Genomic DNA, 26,417 nt, shown 5'->3' with positions numbered 1-26,417 from the left:
GACAAAAAAGTTGAGTAGCAAAGATGTTTGCAAAATGTTGCAAGGTATGATGAACACACACACACACACACACACACACACACACACACACACACACACACACACACACACAACATCTATTTTCTGAAAGGAGTCCCCCTCCTTTGAGTGTAAACAAGTGGCAGAAAACAGTTCAATGTAAAAACTGCATCTCTTAGTCTGCCATTCAGGTCCAGGATCTACACACACACCTTAGTCTGCCATTCAGATCCGGGATCTACACACACCTTAGTCTGCCGTTCAGGTCCGGGATCTACACACACTTACTTGCAGGTGGTCTGGGAACATAATCCATTCATTCACGTCTGGGAACATAATCCATTCACCATTCAGTGTCTTGCTTGCAGGTCTGCCATTCAGGTCCGGGAACATAATCTGCTCAGTGCTGCCACTCCTGCCTGCTTTCTATTTGCATTTGTAATCCAGTGCTGTTCCCTCTCAAAGTTCTGTTTTCTGCCGTGAACTCCAAGGAGTTCAATTCCGATAGACTGGTAGCCCTATCAGAGCTGACGTCATTGCGCACATGATGACATCAGCTCTGTCAGTGTGAAAATTTAAAAGATAAAGAAAAAATCGGAAATGAAGGGGTGCCACTCGGGAATCGTGGTGCCCCTTCATTTGAACTGCAAAACCCAGTAAAAACTGAGTAATTCGGAACAGTTGGGAGGTATGGTCCACACTTAATGGTACTGGCCCTGCTTTCAATGAACATATTTGCTCTGCAGTAACATCTAATTCCCAAGATGGTTTCTGAACCCAAGATGCCAGCATATGTATACAGAATGAACACTACTTGCTGGTAATGAAATGGCAAACATCTAACAGTAACACTTGCTAGCATTTAACTGAATAATTGATACAGAACATATCCCATAAAGTAGCAAAAATAAAACCATACCTGTACTCTACAATAATAAGTAGTTGCTGGTGTAAGCCCTTTGATTTCATAACTCAGACAAGAACCAGTGTAAACTACTTGCATACAGCCTTCCACACCTCCCCATTCCAGTCTGTATTCTGTGACCTCAGCACCATTGCATGCAGGACTCTGGAAGCAAAAAAAGTGAAACACTTCAGAAAAGAAAACTTTCCCTTTCAAACATTCACACAAAAAGACAAGTATGTGTCTGTACTTGTGGGTTTCAGTTACTATAACTCAGAAGTATTATGACAAGGCAGTAGGTTATCAGCTACATTTTTGCACTTAGCAAAAAGCTAACAGTATGACAGACTCATCCTCAGAACCAATATGGGACAGCAATAATAAGTAATGACATTAACTATGCAGCATATGGATTTTACTTCCCATGAAACAGCAGTGTACTCCAATAAGGAAGTCAACTGTAATGCTTCCATCAGCAGGTTTGGTAGCCACACTGAAAAATTATCAAAACATCAGGTAGTATGATAAATGAGTTTCATAATTTATTTAAAAAACACTTTCTTTAAAAATAACAATCGGCCACTAAACATTTCATTTCTGCCCCAGAGCCTGCCAGACATCAAACTTCCCTCCAAATGGGCATGCCTATTTGTTCCTAGGTCTACTGGGAATGTCTGACCATTATTAGGACAAAAGTTGATTCAGGCAGTCATGAGAATGTGGTATGTCCCTGTCAAAATCTCAGTAATGAAGATGTTTACATACATACAGCCTAACTCCATCTTGGGTGGAGGGCTATTACTCACACCAACATGGTAGCTTGTAATGACTTTCCCTTGCAAAAGCATGCGCCCATACATGTGCTGCAGATGCTACCCCCAAGCAATAACTTGATGAGCTGGAAGCCAACTCTAGGAAACACATTTGCATCAACCTTCTAACAAAGGTGCAGCAGTATGCATCCTGTTCTGCTTCATCCTCTGTTCAGGAAAGAAAACTCCATTCTCCCCTTCCAACTCCATCATGTCCCTAAAACTGCTAATCAAAGTTGGGTCACCTGGGACATAGTCTGGGCTTTATATTGCTACACTACTAGATTTGGCCGAAAACTGTTACACTTACTTTAAAAAAATATATCCGTTTCTGTTATGTACTCACAAAATGTTACCACCCAGCATTCTTATTTTACATATATTTTTTTCATGATGTTTACAGTGGCAGCTATTTTACAAACCATCATAGAAAAGTACAGTTGTGTACACTTACCATAAATGTAGATGTTTGAGTTTATTCACTGTTGCAGTCATCACACTTGGGTTATCTGCCTGCAGGTAGCCCTCAGTCGGCCCAAATACCAGAGACTAGGTATTTCTGCATTGGTTGCTGTCACTCCAGGACTGACATCAGGTCATCAGGGGTATAAAAACAGGCAGCCAATGCCATTACATCAGTTTTTCTTGCCCCAAATGTCAGGAGCCCCCCAAATAGGGGGCCTAAGTTATGGTGGGGAAGACACCACCAGTAAAAAGTAAATACCAATACCCCTGAAAGGGGTGAGTGATAGGCATAGAGAGGAGAGAGAGAGAGACAGAGAGAGACAAGGGGGCTGGAGGGAGGGAAACCAGGACTGCAACAGTGAATACACTCGAACATCTACATTTATGGTAAGTGTACACAACTGTACTATGTTCTTAGTGTTTCACTGTTGCAGTCATCACAGTTGGGTAGATTCCCAAAGCTGAAGAAGGGTGGAGGCAGTCAAGAAGAGCTGGGGCTGGCTAGTATTCCTTGCAAGACTGCTGTTGCAAAACCCGCCCTGGATTTGGAAAATATAGGCAGGTTGTAATGCTTGGTGAAGGTGTGTATATAACTCCAGGTAGCAGCTTTCAGGATGTCCCTGGTAGGAACTCCCCTGAGGAATGCTGTAGAGGTAGACGTTGTATTAGTGGAATGTGCTCTGACCCCGAGAGAGATTGGTTTCCCATGGTGTTTGTAGTAGAAATGGATGCAGTGTGCTATCCATTTGGAAATTGTTTGTTTTGAAATGGCCTTGACCTCTGCCCCTGGTGCAAAGCTGACTAGTAAATGGTCATATTTCCTGAAGGGCTTAGTCCTATCAAGGTAGAATCTGAGCTGTCTGTGCACTTCCAAGGACTGCAGGATCCTTTCCCCTTTATTTTGAGGTTTAGGGAAGAAAGTTGGCAAATGGATAGATTGGTTGAGAGACACACTGGACACCACTTTAGGCATAAAGGAAGGGTTAGTCCTGAAGGAAACCCTGTCAGCATGGACAATAATGAAGGGTTCCACAGCCATAAGAGCTTGTAGGTCAGACGCTCTTCTAGCTGAAGTGATGGCCAGAAGCAAGGCTGTTTTCCAAGAGAGGAATTATAACTCTGCTGATGCTGCAGGCACAAAAGGGGGAAGCGTGAGCTTTTCCAGTACAAAGTTAAGGTCCCAAGCAGGGGTGGGTGCTGTCCTTAGTGGCTTTAAGTTGTTTTCCCCTCTCAGGAACTGTTTGATAAGAGGGTGAGAGAAGAGAGGTGGCTCAGTGTTGTAATGAGCCGAAATGACTAAGGCATGTATCTTAATGGAGTAGAAGGTTAGGCCTCTGTGGAGTAGGTATGCTAAGTAATCCAGGATAACAGGCAGGGAGGGTAGAGTTGTGTCCTCTCCTTCTGACTGAATCCAGGAGCAGTACCTTTTCCACTTATCAGTATAGGATTTTCTTGTACTGGGTCTTCTGGCTTCAAGAATGATGTCCAGCACCTGCTTGCTTAGGCTGGTTACTGGGGGAGAATTCAAGGAATAAATCAGGCTGCAAGATTTAAAGTTTGCAGTTGCGGATGCAAGAACTGTTCCCCCTGCTGAGAGAGCAGGGTTGGGTTCAGGTGTAGGTGCCAGGGTGGCACCGGTGACAGGCTGCGCAGGAGTGGGTACCCGTGCTGGCTTGGCCAGTCCAGGACAATCAGAATTGTCCTTGGTCTGTCCCATCTTATCTTGAGTAATACTCTTGAGAGAAGGGGCAGAGGGGGAAAGGCATAGATTGTGAGATTTACCCACTGAAAAGATAGGGCACCCACTTTCCAGGCCCTGCTGTGAGGAGTCCTGGTACAGAATTTACTGAGCTGGTGATTGCAGGGGGAGGCAAAGAGATCCACCTCTGGGGTCTCCCATTTCCGGATCAGAAGGTTGAAGGTGCTGGGCTCTAATTGCCACTAATGTGGGTCTAGGAGATTTCTGCTTAAGTCATGGACTTGCATGTCCAAGGCCGTGTTCCACAGCACCATGGCTAGCCTGCAGAGTGGGTAAGAGTGGGTTCCCCCCTGCTTGATGATGTACCACATAACTGTGGTGTTGTCTGCTTTTATAAGCAGGTGTTCTGGTGAGAGTATGGATCTGAAGGCTCAGATAAGCCACAGGTGATGGCCAGGTAGTTTAGCAATTTAATGAAACAAAATTCACAATCCACACTATACAGTTTTTTGTTTCATTAAATCGCTAAACTACCTGACTATCACCTGTGGTTTATCTGAGGATCTGAAGGCTGTCAGAGCATGCTGCACAGCTAGCATCTCTTTATGGCTGATGTGCAGATTAATTTGACTTGGGCTCCAGTAGTCCTGAATGAACTTGCCGTCTATGTGTGCCTCCCAGGCAAAGTCTGATGCATCTGTGGTTAGGGTCTGGGTGGTGTGGGGTTGAGTAAAGGGCAGTCCCTTGTTGTGGTTGCATGCTGCTGCCCGGATTAAAGGCAGGGAGGGAAGAGTTGTGTCTAGACAGGGTATGATAGGAATGACGGTTTCCAGGTCCTGAGAATGTTGGCACCAAAGACTTTTAAAGTACCACTGAAGCTTCCTTATATGCAGTCTGGCATATGGAATTAGTAGGATGCATGAGGCCATGAACCCAAAGGCCTTCAGGATTTTCCTTGCAGATAGCTGGGTTCTGGTAGCTATTTGAGTAAAAGAGTCTGTCAGATAGGCTTGTTTTTCTGGAGTGAGGAATGACATCTGGGATGCTGTGTCCAAGCTTGCTCCCAGGAATACAATCTTTTGACTGGGGACTAGTTTTGATTTCTTTTCGTTGATGGTGTACCCCAGGGAGGTTAGAAGTTTTTTTACAAAAGTCAGGTGCTGCAACAGCATTTCCTGACTGTCCGCCTGAATCAGGCAGTCATCCAAGTACGGTTAAATTTGAATATTTCTCTGTCTACAGTAAGCAATGACTGGGGCCAGGCATTTTGTGAATACTCTGGGAGCAGTGGATAAGCCAAAGGGAAGTGCAGAGAACTGATAATGCATAGATCCTGCCCTGAAGCATTGACATTTCCTGCATGACTCCCTTACAGGGATGTGCAGATAGGCTTCTTTTAAGTCTAGGGTGACTAACCAGGCATCTTTGGCTAGCATATATAGAAGCTGCTGCAGGGTGAGCATTTTGAATTTTGGTATCACCAGGAAAGTGTTGAGAATTGAAAGATCTAGGATTGGGTGCCAAGAGCCATCTTTTCTGGGTACCAGGAAAAGTCTGGAGTAGAATCCTTGACCTAACTGTTCCGTGGGAACAGGTTGAATTGCCCAGATAGAGAGCAGGGTTTGAACTTGGTTTTGGGCCTCTGCCCACTAGTTTGGAGAAAGGTCTGGGAACCCTTATGGGGTTGGCAGAGAGTGGAAGTAAAATTTATATCCCTGGGATACAATGCTGAGGACCCATCGGTCTTTGGTGATGGAAATCCAGTGTTTTGCATGAAGGGCAAGTTTTCCTCCTAGGGGCAAAAGCAGTAGGGCAGAGGTGGGGAGTGGAGTTGAGAAGTCATTGGGAATTCTTTCCGTAAGGGGGAGGCATAGCACTCCCTGCTTTAGAGGAAAAGGCACTCCATTGTTTAGATCTCTGCATACCCAAGACTGTAGTCTGGGGGGGGGGGCCTATTTCCCCTGGGTCTAGTATGAGACAGCCTTGAGGGGGCTGGAAAGGACCAATGTTTCGAGGGGCAATGCTTACTGAATCTAGGAGGCTGTACTTGCAAGAATTCTAGACTGTCTGCATAGATTTAGTTTTTTTCTTCCATCTTTTGATGAACCTCTTGTGCTTTGGTGCAAAACAGATTGTCCTTGCTCAAAGGAGTGTCTAATAACTTTGATTTGACATGGTCTGGCAAGGTCTGCTCCTTAAGCCAAGCATGCCTTCTCAGTACAGAACCAGTGACTGCTGCCCTGCAAGATGCTTCTAGGGCATCAAAGCCACAATGCAATGTATGCTTGCTGACTTGGCTTGCAGAATGCATAAGCTTTTCCAATTCTTTATTTTCTGCACAGTCTGTAAAGTTAGCTATTTTTTGCATAATATGTTGTTGGTACTTTAGCATGTGAAACTGACAATTCAAAGCCCTAATGGCGAGAGTTGCAGAGGTATATACTTTCTTACCCCATCTGTCTAAAGCTCTGGAATCCCTGTCCGAAGGAGTGGGATTCTTAGCTGTAGTTGCTTTGATACCTTTAGGCCCCTGGGAGATGATCTTAGAGTTAGCAGTAGGATTTTTGAAAAGGAATTTATAAGAGTCAGGTACTCTGTAGTACCTGTCTGGTTTCCTAGGAGCAGGGGGTAAAGTATCAGGAGTTAGACTGGATTCCATAAAAACATCATCCACAACCTCCAGGACTGGGGGTATTGCTAAAGGCCTATGTTGTGGCAAACCTAGAAATTCTCTGAGTCTCTTTTTGGACTGAGGATAGTCTTGGCATTCCCAATGGAAATGCTCTCTTAAGGTATGTAAGGTTTACCCTAAAGAAAAATCCTCTGGAGGAGAGGGGCAGAGAGAATGGATTCCTCTGCATCTGAATCCTCATAAGCAGATAAGGGCATGTCTTCACAATCAGATACCTCAGAGTCGTCGGACTCTTGGTCTGTTGAAGCTGCTGGGGACAGGTCTCTTTTTCTCTTAGCAGGGGAAGGCTGACTTCCCCTAATCAGCATAATAAGGTCTTCTGCCATTTTAAGCATTTGATGTTGTGGCAAAGGAGCAGGTGCATGTGCTTTGGTCGTCCGTTTTTAGGCACAGAATGTACTCTTGGCCTTAGAAACTCAGTAGTTTTAGACAGAACTGAAGTCGCAAAAGAAGTTGTCGGTTTGTGTCAAACATTGGTAGTGCGAAGAACTTCCTCAGAAGCCAGTGCCTGCTCAGTGGCTCCGGACAAATCCAAGGTAGAGACATCCACAGGTTCCATAGTCGAAGAAGAGTCTCGCAGCATACTGGACTCCGAATGTGTCTCAGTAGAGGCCTACAAATCCACTGAAGCGGGCATCATAGACTGCGAAAGCACCTCACTGAGTATCAGCGAACTGGCGACTAGCTTAACGGAAGCGTCGTCAGCAGCTTTGGACCTGTGCGGTCTGTCTCTGTCTTTATCCTTACGTTTTTTCAGAATATTGGTAGTCAGATGGCTTACCGAAGCCATTTCGGAATACAGAGATCGAGAATGAAAGTATTTAGCAACAATAAGGGCACAACGACGAATAGTTCAGGCATTGAACAAGGCACAAAACCAACAGCGAGGTACTTCGTGGTCTGGGCTTAAACAGATGACTCAGTAAGAATGAAAATCTCGGTGTGGTATTTGCTTTCCATAGGCAAGACAACTGTTAACTTTTTCTGACATCGGATAGAGCAAGAAAAAAGGATCCCCAAGGGGGTACTTATCTTTAGAAGACTTCAGGATGATTCAATTCGTAAACGAAAAACTCAGGTAGTGGCCGACTGGCACTCGTGCAAACTGTTTCTGCTTCGGGCTCCTCAGCCAGAAAGACTGATGTAATGGCGTTGGCTGCCTGTTTTTATACCCCTGATGACCTGACGTCAGTCCTGGAGCAACAGCAACAGACGCAGAAATACTAAGCCTCTGGTATTCGAGCCGACTTAGGGCTACCTGCAGGCAGACAGCCCAAGTGTGATGACTGCAACAGTAAAACACGAAGAACATTGTGCTGCTATGTATAAGGAGTGGGCAGGTACAGTTAATTAGTGAGCATTACTAGTAATTTGCATCAGCACAAAAAAAGAGAACAGCAATTAAATTTAAAATACTTCTACTGACAATGGAAATACATCATGTCCATGGTGATTCATATTTTAACATATGAAAAGGGTCTGTAGTTTAGACAATCGGGTTCCAATTTCATGACCAAGAAATGTCCACTATGTACACAAAACATGAAATTATTCACTTTACGTTATTACACAATGGTAGAAATGCCAGGCTCCTATTCTGGGATGAAATGCAGAATTGGGAAAACTAAAGTGTTGCTTTCTCATAGACAATGAGATGTAAATGTGCCTGTTAAAATGATTTGGACTACACAGCTTTATACACTGTTACACTATAACAAAAAGGGGAACTGTAAAATACTGCTACTTCACTCAGCTTTGTTAAAAAGTGAAAGCATTAGATGCATGGAATAGACTGTTAGCATTATATAATTAAAAATTAAATTCAGCCAAATCACTACTTGCTTTAAATGACATTTTTTTAATACTAAGATGTCACAGAATTTTTCGCAAGTCAAGCTAGTTGATGATCTTAAGTATACAATTTTCTCAAGTATCTCAACTAACCTTGAATGGGATTTTAAGTCCTGGTAGAATTCAAAAGCATGTATGATAGTATTTTTACTTTACTGTTGGCCTAGACTGTAAATTGTTGTCTTTACAAAATTTTAAATGAGTTCCTCATTGAGTCCAGTTATGACAAACAGTCACATTCTAGGAAAACTGATCCCCTTTCCTTGTGTTTTCTGCCTCAGGAAGTCATATGTCAACTTAAGCTACCTGTGGTTGTAAGGAAGCATATTAGTTCTTTCCAGAAGGTAATGTTTCTTCTTAATATGAATGATGTTTTTAACATTTTTCTAACCTGCAATTAATCATAACATCTTGCAAATAATTCACAAATTTCTGGGGAAACATCTTCTTTGGTAAATAACATCACAGAGTAAATGATTTTATCGTCCCTTCTTTTTTTTCTGCACATCATCTTTATTTAAAGACATGCCTACCCCTTTTGATATACTTCAGTTTTAAACATAATTCTTACAAAAGCTCCAAAATTAACAGGGACAGACAATTCAATTCTGAATAAATTTTATCTTCATAAAAAGTAAGAAAATAATGAAAATTCATTTTCTTGTATGTTTTAAGTTTTATTTAAAATAAAATGCAAAAGGGAATTTTATGTGGACAAAGTATAATGCAAAATTAAATGGAAATGTATATGGAATAAGGCTCCTCTACCTATTCCATTTTAAAATTATACTATACTTACATGGTATGCCATAATGCCTACTACACTCCTAAACTAGTTTCATTTTTTACTAATCTATTTTATTTATTTATTGATTTATTTATTTTTGCAAATTTTACGTTTAACTGAGATGGATACTTAATTTCTGGAGCTGTTCTACAGTTAACTCTCTTTGATTGGATCTAGAGGATAAACTTGGCTATTACCTTCTTTTTTATCAATTAGAACAGCCATAATATTTACTGGATTAATAGGTGCATGTGGTTAACTGAGAGGATTTATCACTTTAAGACATTTCTAGTTTATATTTTCTGGCTAAGTTAAAAGAAAAGTATCGACACTGAAGACAAATGAAAAGTTTAGAAGGGTTTTTTTCAAACTTAAATCTTTGTTAAGGATGTATTCCACTTTCTCTTCAGGGGGTTTACATATTCATAGGTTCATAGGTTCATAGGCTAGTACTAGGCTAACTGCTCTTGCGAGCCATTTTAAGCCTAGCCAGTTATCCCCTGTGAGATTCAAACCCTGTACCTTGTGTTTGTAAGGCAAACACCTTAACCATTAGGCCACCCTCCCAAACTCACTAATTTTTATTATAGGATCTATAGTTTGGCAGACAACGTTTTCCTATTTGTTATCACTTCTTTTTGTTCACATTACTACTGTAAAATTCTCAATGAGCACATTACAATACACGTGATCAATTCCCAGGCAATTCTTATCAAACTTTTCAATTGTGACACTCAGTCTAATGAGAATTTAAGACAATTAAAGATCACAAAACATGTAGATCTAAGTAACACACAATTTAGCTCAGGCTCTGACCCAAGAAGCAAATGGGAATGCAATAAGTCTTCTCATAAAACCGTGGCCAGACAAATCTCAAAATACCTAATTTTGCTGCAACCACAGACAGTAAATTAGGGAAGCACTGAAAAGTCTTCCCTTTTTCTAACTGGCTCCCAATACTGGTACATTCTGGCAGTTATTTGTCTCCCAAAACAATACAAAAGCCAGCTACAGCACAGTTGATACGAATAATTACATAAAACACAAACAGTTGCAGTTACAACTGACAATATGTCTAATTTAGAAACTTACCTCCCACTTGGCCAGCACAGAAGTAGCAGTCTTGCAAATTAACAAGGGTCGGTCACATTGATCTGGAGGGCCAGGAGCTGTACTGATAACTGACTTCTCAGAGTATGGTCCATACTGGGAAAGAAAATACAAAAAAATGTATATTCACTAACATCATTGGATGATCTACGCCTTGAAAAAAGTAAGTACACTGGGGAAATTCTCCTAAAAGAAGAATTCAAGGATATTATCTACACATCAGATATTTAGAAGAGTTGTTGTTTCTTTTTTCACACTGGTGGACTACCTAAGTTTACAACACTTCACAATACTGAAAAAGACTGAACCTTAGTGGAGTTCTCAGACTTGGCCTTCAGACAAAGCTGTACTGTCTGGTCAGCCAGCTATGTGAGGAACAAGACAAACATCCTGTTAATGCAGAACTTCTAAAAACTCACTTATGTTTCTTTTAGGGTGCCAAAAAGGACATGCCCTGAGGCAACAACTGTTCATGCCTTCATCATATTTATAAACTCACAACACGGGGACCAGCGTTGCAAATTAACCTATATACAGACGGCAAGGCACTAACTTTATTTGCCTATGTTCATCCTACACATCTCTCCTTCATACAATTTAACCAAACTACGGCAATGCTGTTTGACAATTACACTGTATTATGGCGTATGCCTTTTGGATGGAAAACCATCCTTTTCTGTGCAGTGGATCCCAAGACAGCAATGGAATTTAAATATTGTGCAATGCAACTAGTACACAATGACCAACTACTGGCAAACACTCTACTTATGTCTGTTGCTTATTCTACTTCTCATGTGCTTTTCTTAAGGCAAGGGCTACTGTAAAGAAGCAAGTCCTTATTCCTACAGCGAAAAATACCCTGCTCATACTAACCCTTCACAATATATATGCTATTTTATTCTTGTCTCACTCCAAGAAAAGTACCACTCTACTCCCACATCCTTAACTAGCTGTTTTTCAGTCTCTGAATGCTCCTGGCCTCTTGTATGTTCTCTTACCTGGTACATGCATTACTACACCCACTGTCCCAGTCTACACGATCACCTCACTGGGCCTCTTACTACCATCTCTCTGCAACTATACCTCCATAAACTCACAAGTGGCAAATAATCATTTTGTTTCTTGCAGAGAGCTCTAGAATAAGACCCCCCTATTCTATCAGCTTTAAGTCTTCATTCTTCATTACCTATGTCAGAATTTAAGCTACACCTGCATAATGCAAGTAAATGCAAATATTTTGGAGATATTACAAAAATAGGCTGCTTCTCTTTAGTAATTAATATTCTGTTGTAAGCTTGTATAATGTTTGCAGCTACAGTTGTCAGCATGGTTTGTAATGTATAAAGTTTGCAACTGAAATTGTGTCGGGATGGTTTATTTTCATTTATATAAACATAAGACTGCCTATGACATACATGATAATTAAATAAAGATGTTTTTTGTTGAAAAACAATACTCTATTGTACTCTCAAAGGTTCATAGGTATACACTAAGCTAACAACCAGAAGGGCCATTAAAGCCTAACCATACATCCCAAATGTATTCAACAAGTCTGGTCCCCTAGAGGTTATTTTTAGAGTTAGGTGTAAGCTACGGCAAGCAGGGTAAAACATTTACAGTTTGACTTGATCCATTAGAAATGTAGATGACGGACCAGAGTGAATTCATGGTTTTCCATCCAATGGTCCAAGTTATGTCTTTACAGAGCCAGGGAACAACTCTACTTCACATGGATGGGAAGCCAATTCCAGAGAGGGGTATTCTCTGAGATGCATACCTGTCCCTCCAACATAACATATTTATGTTGCAGGAAGGTTTAAGTCCCTGGATTGGATAGTTGTTAATGCTATTTACTTTGCAGATATCCAAGAGGTCCATCAGAGTGGGATCCTAGATTGCCTTGTAGGCCAGCTACAGATCATCCCTCAACAGACTGTACGTGACAGAATACAGGAACAGGGCTTTGAGTCGATCCACACAGGACATATTAATGCCCTGTATTCTTCTTGTGAGTAACATATGTGAACACTCCAGCTGCTGAATATACCTGGTCAGGTAAATACTGAAGAGGGCATTGTACTCATCTATGGGTCTGATGAGGGCAGAGCACAGTAGAAGAATGACTTCCATGGATCTAGCTGTCATACCCTTGCTTATAAGTTGAGCAACACAGAATATTTCCTTACTACCTTAGATACATGTTGGTCAAAAGCCAGCTTACTGTTTAAATACTTCCCCAAATCCTTGACTAATGGGTCTACTCTCAGGGGTGTGTTAATGAGATAGATTCCTGGAGTAGCAGACTTCCTAAAGAATATTATTATGCATTTCTTGGCAAGGAGTTTTAAACCATCATGTACAGCACCCATTATATGTCTGTATTAGCCCTTCCTGGAGGATATTAGTGTCTTGGGGAGATTCTGTGATTGCTCCCAGTTTGCAATCATCTGCAAATTTAGTCAACCAGGGGCCTCTGATGTTGGCATTGACTTCCAAGAAGTAGATGCTAAAAAGGCCAGGATCCAGTAGTAAGCCCTAAGGGACTCCACTAACGACCGGCCTAAGCCTATTTGTGGAGGTGAACTCCCCTATCCTAACTTCCTGGATCATACCTGAGAGCCAGCTGGGAATCCACAGTGTAACACAGGAGTTTATGTCTAATTTCATGAGTTTGTTTACAATGTCCGAGTGGAGTATTTTATCAAATGCCTTGGTCAGGTCAAGGTAGGCAGTCTGCACAGTTTTATACTCATCCATTACCTCAATGACCTTCTCAAAAAAGTCTACCAGACTAAGTACACATGACCTTCCCTTGACAAAACTGAATGGGTTAAATCCAGTGTCTGGAGGTTTCCAGTGTCATTATTAATCATTTCCATGATAATTCTTTCCATGACCTAATATACAAGATGAGTACAACTAACGAGTCTGTAGTTTTTGGGGTCCATAGAAGGTGCACCCTTATGCACAGGTATGACTGTTGCAGTTCTCCATTCGCATGGCACAAAACCTGACTGGAGGCTGTAGTTAAATAGTCACTCCAGTGGTACTGAAAGGTCATTCTTAACACTAAATAGAGGAATCATGAGATACTATCTGTGCCCATCATTGTAGTCTTCTTGTTTTTGGACAGTGTGTTTAGAACCTGTTTCCTAGTGATTGTGGGGGGGGGGGGGTATGTTCCATAGTATTTCTTGATGGGTGACTGGGGGGAGGGAGGTTAAACTGGAGCTGAATTTGTCAGCCAGTAGATTTGGAATATTCTCTGGCATCATGCAGATGGCTCCATTCATAGTTAGCTCCAAACATTGTTGAGTACAGCCTTCAAAGTTACAAGCATAGCTAAAGAAAGCCTTGTGGTTATCTTTGACCTGGGAGGCTATGTTTACCTTAAAAATAGCTTTGGTAGACCTGATTTGCCCTTTAAAGTTTTTATCCTACTGGGCATTGTATTTCCTGACTTTTGCTATGACTTTCTTCCTTATGCTATACAGCTTATTGATATTTCACCAGGGTGGAGTTTTCTGAGTTTGTTCTGAGCTTTTCTGGTCGGCATAGCTGTCTCTAAGCATTCACTAACATTACTGTATAGAGTGTCTGTGAAGAATTCCACATAGGCAACTGTGTTAACAGGATTTTGAGGGGGGCTTGAAATTTTGTTAGGTTGTTACTTAACAATAGGAAGTTTGCCTTGGAATATTTTCTAAATGCTATGGAGCTAGCTGAGGTCATGGGTTTTATTTTTAGTTCAAAAAAGACAGCTTTATGGTCCGACCTTACCAGAGAGGACACTACATGGCTGGGGGGTAAGAGTTCTCCTATGTTAGTGAGGACAAGGCCCAGTAGGTTTTTTCCCTGAGTGGGTGTGTGGACTGTCTGGTTCACGGTGATAGTGTTTACAAAATCCAGGAACCTATGGGCCAGCAGGACAGAGGTCATGTTATGATTCACAGTTAACAGTGGGATAGTTAAAAGTTGTTGTTGTGCAACTTAAACTAGTTTTACATAACTTATGCCCCTTGATCTGTACTAGATAGTACAATCCCTTAATTGTTTTTCTTATTCTTTCTTTAATGTTATCCTCATGAATTATATTCTGTGCTCTTCTTCAGGATGTGACTGAAAAAATTGTCCTTGTTTTGTCAGCTTACCAACTTCATCAAAAAGTAAAACAAATAAATAAAACAAAACACTAGGAAAGGCATATAGGAATTACTGCCTCTGAACCTGTGCCATTGAAACCACTCTAGGGAGAGTCTCCTCTGAATCACTGTAATAATAAGGAAAATGCAGAACCTTGTAGCAAGTTACTTATCATATTAGGGATCAAAGACAAAGATTCAGAGCAAAAGAGGCAAAATGTGCATCTGAAATGACTGAAAGCAGTCAAGCAACAGCAGCAGCTACTGTCAAATACACCCGAGTCATCATCATTACTTCCCCTTTTCCCATTTTTACATGGGGTTGAAGTATTGTCTCAACTATTGCCACTTCTCTATACACATATATATACACACATATATATCAATGCCACAGACACACTCGAATGAAAAAAAAGGAAAATTTGTGAAAACAAATGAATCACTGACAGTACACACTTAGAAACCAAACCAACAGTAGCTTCCTATAGAAAACAGTGACTGGGGAGCTCTACGTTAGCAAGATGAACTTGACCCAAGAACAGCTACAACTTCACCCAGTTTGCACTCAATTATGTGTAGGAAAGCTGGGAAATTAAGATGTGATGAAGAATTCTACACTGGGTAAGCAATAACTTGTCACTGATGGTGTGAAGCAAATGCTACAGTAGTCTCAGTGTCAAAAAAAGTGAAACCATAAAACTTGTAAGCTGAGAAAAAGGGTGTTACATATAGCTGAAATCTTAGGGTGGACTTAATCTATCTGCAAAATGTTAACCTATTTTTGCCTTTATAGTGTGAGGGGGAGATTGAATATAGTTACTTCCTTTTTTTTTATTTTTTCCCCTCCTCTGCTGCCTGCCAGTAAACAATTCATCCCTCTCGGTGAACTGTCATACAGACAGTCATGAAGGTTTTGTGGTGAGGTCCCAAACTTCATCCTTGGTGGGGACATGAACATATCACTGAAGGAGTGTTCTATACCCTAGACCCTGGGCGCAGTAGATAAGCCAAAGGGCAGTGCAGAGAACTGATAGTGCATTGAACCAGCTAGAAATCTGTGGTATCTTCTGCAGTTTTGTCTGATAGGGACATGCAGATATCCCTCTTTGAGGTTCAAAGTCAAGAGCCAAAGTTTCTTGCCCAGCATGGGAATAAGCTGCTGTAGTGTCAACATTTTGAATTTCGGAACATCCAGGTAAGTGTTTAGAGAAGAAAGGTCCAGAATGGGTCTCCAGGCTTTGTCCTTTCTGGGAACCAGAAAGAGTCTTGAGTAAAATCCTTGTCCTTGCTCCTGTGGTGGCACCTTTTGAATAGCTCTCATGTCCATGAGTGCTGTAATTTGTTTTTGAGCCTCTGCCCATTGATTTGGTGGCAGATTTGGCAATCCTTTTAACCTTGGCAGAGTGTGAAAGTGGAACCTGTAACCTTGAGATACAATGTTGAGAACCCATTTGTCATTGGTGATGCAATGCCAACTGTGATAGAAAAGTGCCAGTTTTCCTCCTAAGGGGGCTGCCAAGAGAGAGCTGTTTGGCAGCTGCAGTGGAAAGTCATTGAGGCTGCTTTTTATAAGGTTGAGGCCTGTCTTCCCCTTCTTTCTGGCCTGGTGTACCCCATTGTCAAGGCCTGTAAGGGCCTTGTGCCTGACCTCTACCTCTGGGGCATCTGTATCTGCCCCTTTGTGGTCTGTCTGTGACTGGAAAGGACCAATTCTTTGTTGGCCAATTTCTGCTAAAACGAGGAGGCTGAACCTGTAAGAAATCTTTCACCATTTGCATAGATTTTGCCTTATCCTCCATCTTCTTTAATACCTCCTCTGCCTTAACTCCAAACAGCATATCCCGTTGCAAGGGTGCATCCAATAATTTGACCTTAACATGATCTGGTAGCATATGTTCTTTTAACCAATCATGCCTTCTAATGACAGAGGCTGTAACTGCTGTTCTACAGGAGGCCTCTAAGGAATCAAACCCACATTGTAAAGTATGTTTTCCCACTTGTTCAGCTGCATGCAATAAATCCTGCATTTCTTTAAAATTAGGAGGATCTGAGTCTGGAAGCATCTTTTGTTTCAACTGAGACATCAGAAATTGCTGATATTTTAGCATGTGAAACTGGCAATTCAAGGCTCTCACTGCTAAAGTTGCAGATGTATATACCTACTTTCCCCATCTGTCTAATGCTCTGGAATCTCTGTCAGAGGGAACTGGGTTTTTTGCTGATGAGGCCTTAATCCCTTTGGGTCCCTGGGAAATAGTTTCAGGGTCAGCAACAGGGCTTTTGTACAGAAATTTGTGAGAGTCAGGGACTCTGTAACATCTGTCAGGTTTAACTGGGGCTGGGGGTAAGGAGTCAGGGTTTAAACTGGATTCAGTGTACACATCATCCACAATATCTAAAACTGGTGGGATAGCAAGGGGTCTGTGTTGAGGCAATAAAAGGAAGTCTCTGAGCCTTTTCTTGGACTCTGAGTAATCCTGGCCTTCCCAATGGAAATGTTCCCTCATGGTATGTAAGGTTTCCCCAAAGGAGTAGTCCTCAGGTGGAGAGGCTGAGGGAATTGATTCCTCAGCATCAGAATCCTCATAAGGGGGTAAAGAATATCCTAGGTCTGAGGATGAGTCTGAGGAAATGGACACCTGGTCGGAAAATTCATAGTCTGCATCCTGTCTGGGCCTTTTATCAGGAGAGAGATGGGACCCCCTGATCAGGGTGATTAGGTCTTCGGCCATTTGTAACATTTGTTTTTTAGGCATGGAAGCCTGTCCTGGAGACAGTTGTGTCTGTTTCTTTGCTTTTATGGAGGGCTTAGACTTAGTAGAGGTTTTAATAGTTAACTGGGTAGGTCTGAAAACACCCTCTGTAGCTGTGGATTGCTCAGCTACTTCGGTTCCCTCTGTTGGGTTAGGATCGGAAAGCTGAAAACCTAGTGCGTCCGAAGGCCCAGCCAGCTCCACGTGGGAGTCGGAGGCGGTCTGTGGTTCTGTGGAAGCGGTCGTCAGGGGCTGCATAGGCACCTCGCTGAAAAACCGGAGAACCGGCAACCGGACTAGAAGAGGCCTCGTCATCGGTTTTGGGCCTCGGATGCCTGTCCTTGCACTTTCTATGTATTCCGGTCGCCGGAAGTTCCGACGGCATGGTGTAATTGAATTTTCTCCCAAAATAATGTCGGGCAAAATCAAACCGATGTTTAATAGTGCGCTTGTTAAACCTAGCATAAAACCGACAACCAGTGACGTCGTGGTCAGGGCCTAGGCATGGAATACAATAGGAGTAGAAGTCCTTATGAGGTATTTGCTTCCCACAAGAAATACAATTATTAACTTTTACTGACATCGGTATGAGGCAAGAAAAAGTTTCCTCAACGGGGTACTTAGCTTTTTAAGATGACTTTGGTTCTGGATTCGGAATGAAAATCTCAGGAGTCGGCCGACCGGCACTTGCAAACTGCTTCTGCATCGGGCACCGCGCGGCAAGAAAGACTGAAGAAAATGGCGCCGGCTGCATCTTAAATAACCCTGTCGCACTGACGTCAGGGAGGAGGTGACAGCAACCGACACCGGACCAACACTTTGGAACTCAGGCCGACTGGAGAACCGCCTGACGGCAGGATAACCCAAGTGTAATGACTGCAGCAGTGTAACACGATGAACATCAGTTATTGCACATGGTAACATTTAGAGGGTATCTGTCTACTAAAGAAACACTAGTTGGTTATTTTTCCCCCATGGACATCATGTCACTTGGAAAAAGAAAATAAAAGTGAACATATTCAATAACCAGCAATCAATACAGTCACAAAAAGGTAACTCCAAAGATCAAAAAGACTCTCTTGAAAACTCTTTGCCTGGAAGTCTCTAGTAGAGTCGCACGAGATGGAATGACAATACATTTCCAATGTAACAAAAAAAAAAAAAAAAGACAACAGATACTGAATATAATACCAGTTACCCTTCCTTTTAGAGCAGACTTTCTGATTTACACCATCATTAAAAAAGCTGGCACTGACTAAAGAGACATCTTCTGCTGCTCTTGAAATCTGGCTTTGATGTCTACTTGCCATTTTGCTGAGTACACTGCAGCTATTACCCTTACAGGCCTATACACTCATAGGTAAGTACTAGGCAAGCTGCCATTGTGGGCCATTTTTCAAACTAGCTGATTTCCTCTAAGTGAAAATTAAACCCTGTATTTCTTGTCTGTGAGGTAAACACCTTAACCATTATGCCAACCTCATTAATTTGTAGACTGACCTACAGATGTAATCAAACTGATGACACTACACAAAACCATAAGCCTACAAAAAGGGTAAGTATCTCAACACTCCACAAAGGAACAAACTCATATGTCAGAAGTGAGATTCAAACCAAAACCTCCAAAGGAGACTGCAACTTGAACACAGTGACTTAGACCACCCAACCATTGTGACAACTGCTATAATGAAATAACTCAAGTTGTAGATGTTTTGATCAAGAAAAAAATAAATAACAAACTAGCAAATGTTTCCAACATTCTCCTCTCCAGAAGCGATTCCACAGTTATACCCAAAACTAAGGTTCAACTTAAGGTCAACAGCTTTCAGACAATGTCTTTCTTCCACTTCTGTGAATGGGCATACTGCATACACTGTTTTACAGGCATTAGAGATGTTCTAATCATTTAATGATTTGCTATAAGGATAATACGGTATTGCCAAGCACTCGTTTTACTTCTCAAAGTAGCCTACAGAGACTTCCATCAAGTCATACTTATCCACCTTTAGCTGCTGAAAATTTTTATGACCGTTTTATTTCACAACAGATGAATGTCAGCTATAGCTTATGATCAAATATACACACCAAATAACCAAATTTCCATCTCCTCTAGTATACTGAGCAGTATTCAGTTTAATACTTTATTGCTAACATCCTTTTTACTCATGTTCTATTGCTTTAAGTTTTAGTACATTTTCTTTGTCTTTACTCCTTTACCAATGAAAAACTGCACAGCCTTTCTTGATTGAACTGGTTGTTATGAAGTCAGTTTGAGTCTCTGCTTTCGTTATTCCTCTTCAGCATACTTTTTAACTGGTAATGTCTTCTGTCTTCTCCTCATCATTTTGTTGCTACCTCATTTAGAATCACATTTTTTTCTTTCTAGCCTGCATACTTGTTTCAAACACAATGCATTCACAATGTCACACACACACACACACACACACACACACATATATATATATATATATATATATATACATACACACACACATATATATATATATATATATATATACATACACACACACACACACACACACACACACACACACAGACACACACATATATATATATATATATATATATATCTATCTATACATGGGTCTACTACCGGAGATCGAAATTACACTGTTTCGAAATCCGGTATTAGATGCCCACTAATGCAAAAGTGCACTTCACCGAAAGTGCACTTTCGTGAACACCACTAGAACGAACAGGCAATGTCCTCCACTGTGGTGAGGTAGTCACGGACCTTAGGGTTAGGGCTTGGATTAAGGATAGTGGATAGCCCTACTAGCTATCCACTATCGTTAACCCAAGCCCTAACCCTAAGGTCCGTGACTACCGCACCACAGTGGAGGACATAGGTCCGTGACTACTGTACCGTGGAGGACATACAATTTCCTCCACTGTGGTGCGGTAGTCATGGACCTTAGGGTTAGGGCTTGGGTTAAGGATAGTGGATAGCCCTACTAGTTATCCACTATCCTTAACCCAAGCCCGAAGCCTAAGGTCCGTGACTACCGCACCACAGTGGAGGACATAGGTCCGTGACTACTGCACCGTGGAGGACATACCAATTTCCTTCTCTGTGGTGTGGTAGTCATGGACCTTAGGGTTAGGGCTTGGGTTAAGGATAGTGGACAGCCCTACTAGCTATCCACTATCCTTAACCCAAGCCCTAACCCTAAGGTCGGTAAACATTCGCTCAAATGGTGTTCGTGAACTTTTGCGTTAATGGGCATCTACTACCAGATTTTGAAATAGTGTAATTTCGATCTCCGGTAGTAGACCCATATATGCCCATATGTATATATATATATATATATATATATATATATATATATATATATATATATACACACCCATATAAATATATATATATCTACACACACATACATAAACATACACACACATACATACATATACATACATGCAGATATACATGCATACACACACACACACACATAGATATACATACATGCACATATACATGCATCACACACACACATATATTATACACAAACATAACCGAACTAAACAAATTGTCAACAAGCACACAAGCTAAGAAGTAACGAAAAAATACAAAATTTAAGAAGTGCTAAGAAGTAACGAAAAAATAAAAAAATAAAAAATATATTGGCGAAAGTGCTTAGTCGTTTGGATTTTATGTGACATTAAAAGTACAGTTGTGCACACTTACCATAAATGTAGACGTTCGAGTTTATTCACTGTTGCAGTCATTACATTTGGGGTAATCTGCTGGCAGGTTGCCCTCAGTCGGCCTGAACTCCAAAGTCTTGGATCCTGCATCGATTGCTGTCTCCTCTTCCATGACGTCAGGTCGTTAGGGGTATAAAACATGCAGCCGACACCATTTTCTTTAGTTTTTCTTGCCCCCAATGTCAGGTGCCCCCAAAAAGGTAGCAATATTTTATATATATATATATATATATATATATATATATATATATATATATATATATATATATACACATGCATCAATATAAACTTTACCTTCATCTACAAGCAAATACACCACATAGGTTGTAGAAGATAGAGAAGGAAAGATAAACTGTAGAATGACAGGGGGATGGTGGGAGGGTAACCTGGACTTTAACAGTGAATACACTCGAACATCTACATTTATGGTAAGTGTACACAACTGTACTATGTTCTTCGTGTTTCACTGTTGCAGTCATTACATTTGGGTAGAATCCCAAAGCTATGGTTGGGAGGCTGGAGCTAAACAGCATTAGGTGCAGCTATAAGGCACTGCAGTGGCAAAGCCTGCCCTGGACTTAAGAGTAGAGAGGCAAATAGTAATGCTTTGTAAAGGTGTGAACAGAACTCCAAGTAGCAGCCTCTAGAATATCTTTGGTTGGTACTCCTCTGAGAAAGGCTGCTGAAGTAGCTGCAGCTCTGGTGGAATGAGACCTAATGCCCTTGGGCACAGGTTTACCATGTTGTAAGCAGCAGAAATGGATGCAGTGGCTTATCCACTTTGAAAGTGTCTGCTTTGAGATAGCCTTTCCTTCTGATCCTGCAGCATATGACACTAGTAATTGCTCAGTTTTTCTTAGAGCTTTTGTCCTGCTCAAGTAGAATCTTAGCTGTCTGTGTACTTCCAAGGAATGCAGAATTCTCTCTCCTTTGTTCTGCGGATTTGGATAAGAAGTTGGCAGATGAATTGTTTGTTTAAGAGCCACACTTGAAATCACCTTAGGCATAAAAGTAGGATTTGTCCTCAGAGACACCCTGTCTGGGTAAAGAATAATAAAAGGCTCTACAGCCATGAGGGCCTGTAGCTCTGAAATGTTTCTTGCTGAAGTAATTGCTAGTAGCAGAGCTGTCTTCCATGATAAGAACTTTATATCAGTGGTAGCGGCTGGTTCAAATGGAGGCAGGGTGAGCTTTTCCAACACATAATTGAGGTCCCATGCAGGTAATGGTGATCTTCTAGGAGGCCTTAGGTTTTTGGCTCCTCTAAGATACTGCTTTAGTAAAGGAAGAGAAAAGATTGGTGGCTCTGTATTGTAATGAGCCGAAATGGCAGAGGCATGGATTTTGATTGATGAGAAAGATAGGCCTTCGTCAAGCATCTCAGTTAAGTATTGTAATATCTGAGGAATATGTGGTTCTGCTGTATCAGTTCCTTGTGCTTGATTCCAAGCACAGAATCTCTTCCATTTGTCAGCATAAGATTTCCTAGTACTAGGCCTTCTGGCTTCCAAAATGACATCCATCACAGCTTTACTGAGAGGTGTTGTTCGTATGATTACATGATTAGCCATGCTGCCAGGTTCAGAGTCTGTAGTTGATTGTGCAGGATCTGATTGTTTTGCTGGGACAGTAGTTGTGGTCTTTGAGGCAAGGTCCAAGCTGGGTATTGAGACAAGTTCCTTAGGATTGGGTACCAGTATTGGCGGGTCCAGTCCAGGGCAATTAATATCATCTTTGGCTTCTCTTGCCTGACTTTTAGGAGGACCTTGAGTAGAAGAGGCAGAGGAGGGAAGGCGTAAACTGACAGTTTTTTCCAACAGAAGGATAGGGCGTCCACTTTCCATGCTTGTCTGTGATAAGTCCTCGTGCAGAATCTTTTCAATTGATAATTTTGAGGAGAGGCAAATAGATCTATGTCTGGGCTCCCCCATTTCTCTGTTATCATGCTGAATACTTATGGATTTAGTTTCCACTTGTGAGGATCCATAAGGTTTCTGTTTAAATTGTCTGCCACAGTGTTCTGTTTTCCTGGCAGGAATTGAGCTTGAAGATTTATTTGGTAGGTCAAAGCTGTGTCCCACAGTGCCATGCTAATCTGCAAAGTGGGTATGAGTGTGTGCACCCTTGCTTGTTTATATACCACATGACTGTGGTGTTGTCCGTCTTTATCAGTAGTTGTCCCAGATGAAGTAAGTCCTTGAAAGCTGTTAGGGCATTTTGAACAGCTAGCATCTCTTTCTGGTTGATATGTAGATGCATGTGATTTTGTGCCCATATGCCCTGAATGCATCTTCCTGCCATGTGGGCCCCCCAGGCATAATCTGATGCGTCTGTTGTTAAGGTTTGGCTGGCAGGGGGTAGAGTGAAGGGCCGTCCCCTGTTTTGGTGACAGGCCTTTGCCCACCATAGAAACTCTTGTTGCAGGCAGGGGATGAGAGGAATCATTGTTTCCAGACTGTGTGAATGTTGACTCCATAAACTTTTTAGGTACCATTGAAGTTTCCTCATATGCAGTCTTGCATATGGAATTAGTAGGATGCAGGAAGCCATGAAGCCCAGAGCCTGCAGAATATGTCTTGCAGAAGCCTGGGTTTTTGTTGCCATCAGTTTGAAGTAAGTAGTCAGTTGTCTTTGTTTATCTGGCGTGAGGTAAGCCATCTGGGCAGTTGTATGCAAGCTTACACCCAGGAATGTTATCTTTTGAGAGGGTACCAGTTGTGATTTCTTTTCGTATATTGCGTACCCTAGGCATGCTAGAAGCATTTTCACAAATGCCAGGTGTCGTAGAAGTGTGTCTTTGTTCTCTGCTTGAATGAGACAGTCGTCCAAGTAAGGATATATTTGAATACTTCTTTGTCTGCAAAATGCAATTGCTGGTGCCAGGCACTTTGTAAAGACCCTGGGCGCAGTAGATAAGCCAAAGGGCATAGCAGAGAATTGGTAATGCATTAAGCCAGCCTTGAATCTGAGGTATCTTCTGCACGACTGCCTTATTGGGACATGCAGGTATGCCTCTTTTAAGTCTAAAGTCACCTGCCAAATATTCTTGCCCAGCATGGGCAGAAGCCGTTGCAAGGTGAGCATTTTGAATTTTGGAATGTCTAGGTATGTGTTCAAAATCTTGAGTCTTGAGTAAAAACCTTGTCCTTTTTCCTGTTCTGGTACTGTCTGAATGGCCCCCATATCCATGAGGGACGTAACCTGTTTCTGTGCCTTTGCCCATTGTTTTTTTGCCAGGTCTGGCCAACCATTTGTCATTGGCAGAGTGTGGAAATGGAATCTGTATCCCTGTGATACGATGTTTAGTACCCACTTGTCCTGGGTTATTAACTGCCAATTTTGAGCAAAATGTGCTAATTTTCCCCCTATGGGTGCTGCCAAAAAATAAGTGCTTGGTGTAGGCAGAGGGAAGTCATTGGGATTGCTTTCTGTAGGTTTGCGCTTTATCTCCCCCAGATTTGGAGGTGGATGCGCCCCATTGCTTTGACCTGTATGAGTCTTGAGCCTGGTACCTGGAACCCTTAGGGCGTCTGGATTTGCCGCTTTCAGCTCTGTCTGACACAGGAAAGGACCAATTTTTTGTAGGCCAGTGTCTACTGAATCTAGATGGCTGCACTTGCAAGAAATCTTTAACATTTTGCATAGACTTAGCTTTGTCTTCCATTTTCTTTAAAACCTCTTCTGCCTTAATACCAAACAGAGAATGATGCTGTAAAGGTGCATCTAGCAATTTAGCTTTAACATGATCAGGCAAATGCTGTTACTTTAACCAGGCATGCCTCCTAATCACAGATCCAGTAACTGCGGCCCTGCAGGAGGCCTCTAAAGAAACAAAACTACATTGCAAAGTATGCTTTCCAACTTGTTCAGCTGCATGCAATAATTCCTGCAATTCCTTATTTTCTGCACATTCTGAAATCAACATAATTTTCTGTTTCAGCAATCCTATAACATGTTGTTGGTACTTAAGCATATGACATTGACAGTTTAAGGCCCTAATTGCCAAGGTTGCAGATGTATAAACCTTTTTTCCCCATCTGTCCAGCGCCCTTGAATCTCTGTTGGAGGGGGTAGGGTTTTTTGCTGTTGAGGCCTTAACTCCCTTTGGACCCTGTGAAATAGTTTCAGGATCAGCAGCAAGGTTTCTAAATAAAAATTTATGAGAGTCAGGGACCCTGTAATACCTGTCAGGCTTACTGGGAGCCGAAGGTAAAGAGTCAGGGGTCAGGCTTGACTCTGAAAAAACATCATCCACAATGTCTAACACAGGGGGAATGGCTAAAGACTTGTGCTGAGGGAGAAGGAGGACATTCCTGAGCCTATTTTTTGATTCTGAGAAATCTTGACTCTCCCAGTGAAAATGCTCCCTCAAAGTATGCAAGGTTTCTCCAAATGAATAATCCTCAGGAGGAGATGCAGATGGAATAGACTCCTCAGCATCAGAATCCTCATAGGGAGGTAAAGATAATTCTTGATCAGAAGAGGAATCAGAAAAAATAGAAACCTTATCTGAGGATTCTTAGTCAGTGTCTTGCCTAGGCCTCTTATCTGGAGGGGGATGGGTACCCCTGATCCAGGTAATAAGGTCTTCAGCCATTTTGATCATCTGTTTTTTAGGCACAGAGGCCTGTGCATGGCTCAGGCGTAATTTTTTTGTTTGTTTTTGAAGGTGTCTTTGCCTTTGGTTTTGCAGCTTTCGTCGGTTTGATATAAAAATGTTGAGGTCTAAATACACCCTCAGAAGCCGGTGCCTGCTCAGCGGCTCCAGACCCATCCGAGGGAGATACATCCGTTGGTCCAATACCTTGAGTATATTGCGGCATGCCGGACTCCACATGGGTGTTGGTAGAGGCCTGCGACTCAACGGTAGCCGGTATCTGGGTCTGCGAAAGTGCCTCACTGAGTACCGAACCGGCGACTTGCCTCGACTGCCTTTCTTTGTCCTTTTCTTTATGTTTTTTATGTACTCCGGTAGTCGGATTGCTATCCGACGACATCTCTGGGTAGTTAAATCTGTTTCCAAAATACTTAGATGCAAAAATATACCAACACTTAATAGTGCGTTGTTTAAATCTAGCACAAAACCGACAGCCAGGCACGTTGTGATCAGGGTCTAGGCAAGGAATACAGTATAAATGGAAATCCTTATGAGGTATTTGCTTCCCACAAGTAATACAATTATTAACTTTTTCTGACATAGGTAAAAAGCAAGAAAAAAGTTTCCCCAACGGGGTACTTAGCTTTATTGAAGACTTCGGTTCTGAAACTCAAACGCGAATATTTCAGTAGTTGGCCGACTGGCACTTGCGAAATGCTTCTGCTTCGGGCACCGCATGGCAAGAAAGACTAAAGAAAATGGCGTCTGCTGCATGTTTTATACCCCTGATGACCTGACGTCATGGAAGAGGAGACAGCAACCAACGCAGGACCCAAGACTTTGGAATTCAGGCCGACTGAG

The 26,417-nt window shown here is 41.9% G+C and overlaps 1 protein-coding gene across 1 annotated transcript in view; it reads right to left on the bottom strand.

The window, feature by feature from the left end:
* The window catches only part of LOC122789953 (fibronectin type-III domain-containing protein 3A-like), a 1,322,139-nt gene that overhangs the window by 243,827 nt on the left and 1,051,895 nt on the right, over nucleotides 1-26,417 (bottom strand). The window contains exons 20-21 of the mRNA XM_044057452.1: nucleotides 10,321-10,434; nucleotides 938-1,087 (exon numbers count right to left, since the gene is read on the bottom strand). Of these exons, the coding sequence (XP_043913387.1) occupies nucleotides 938-1,087; nucleotides 10,321-10,434 (264 nt within the window). The remainder of the gene's footprint in view (nucleotides 1-937; nucleotides 1,088-10,320; nucleotides 10,435-26,417) is intronic.

The sequence above is a fragment of the Protopterus annectens genome, chromosome 15.part0 (genome assembly GCF_019279795.1).
Source record: "Protopterus annectens isolate FY-2018-M chromosome 15.part0, PAN1.0, whole genome shotgun sequence".
Classification (NCBI taxonomy): Eukaryota; Metazoa; Chordata; order Ceratodontiformes; family Protopteridae; genus Protopterus; species Protopterus annectens.
This window is presented reverse-complemented; position numbering and strand designations above follow the sequence as displayed.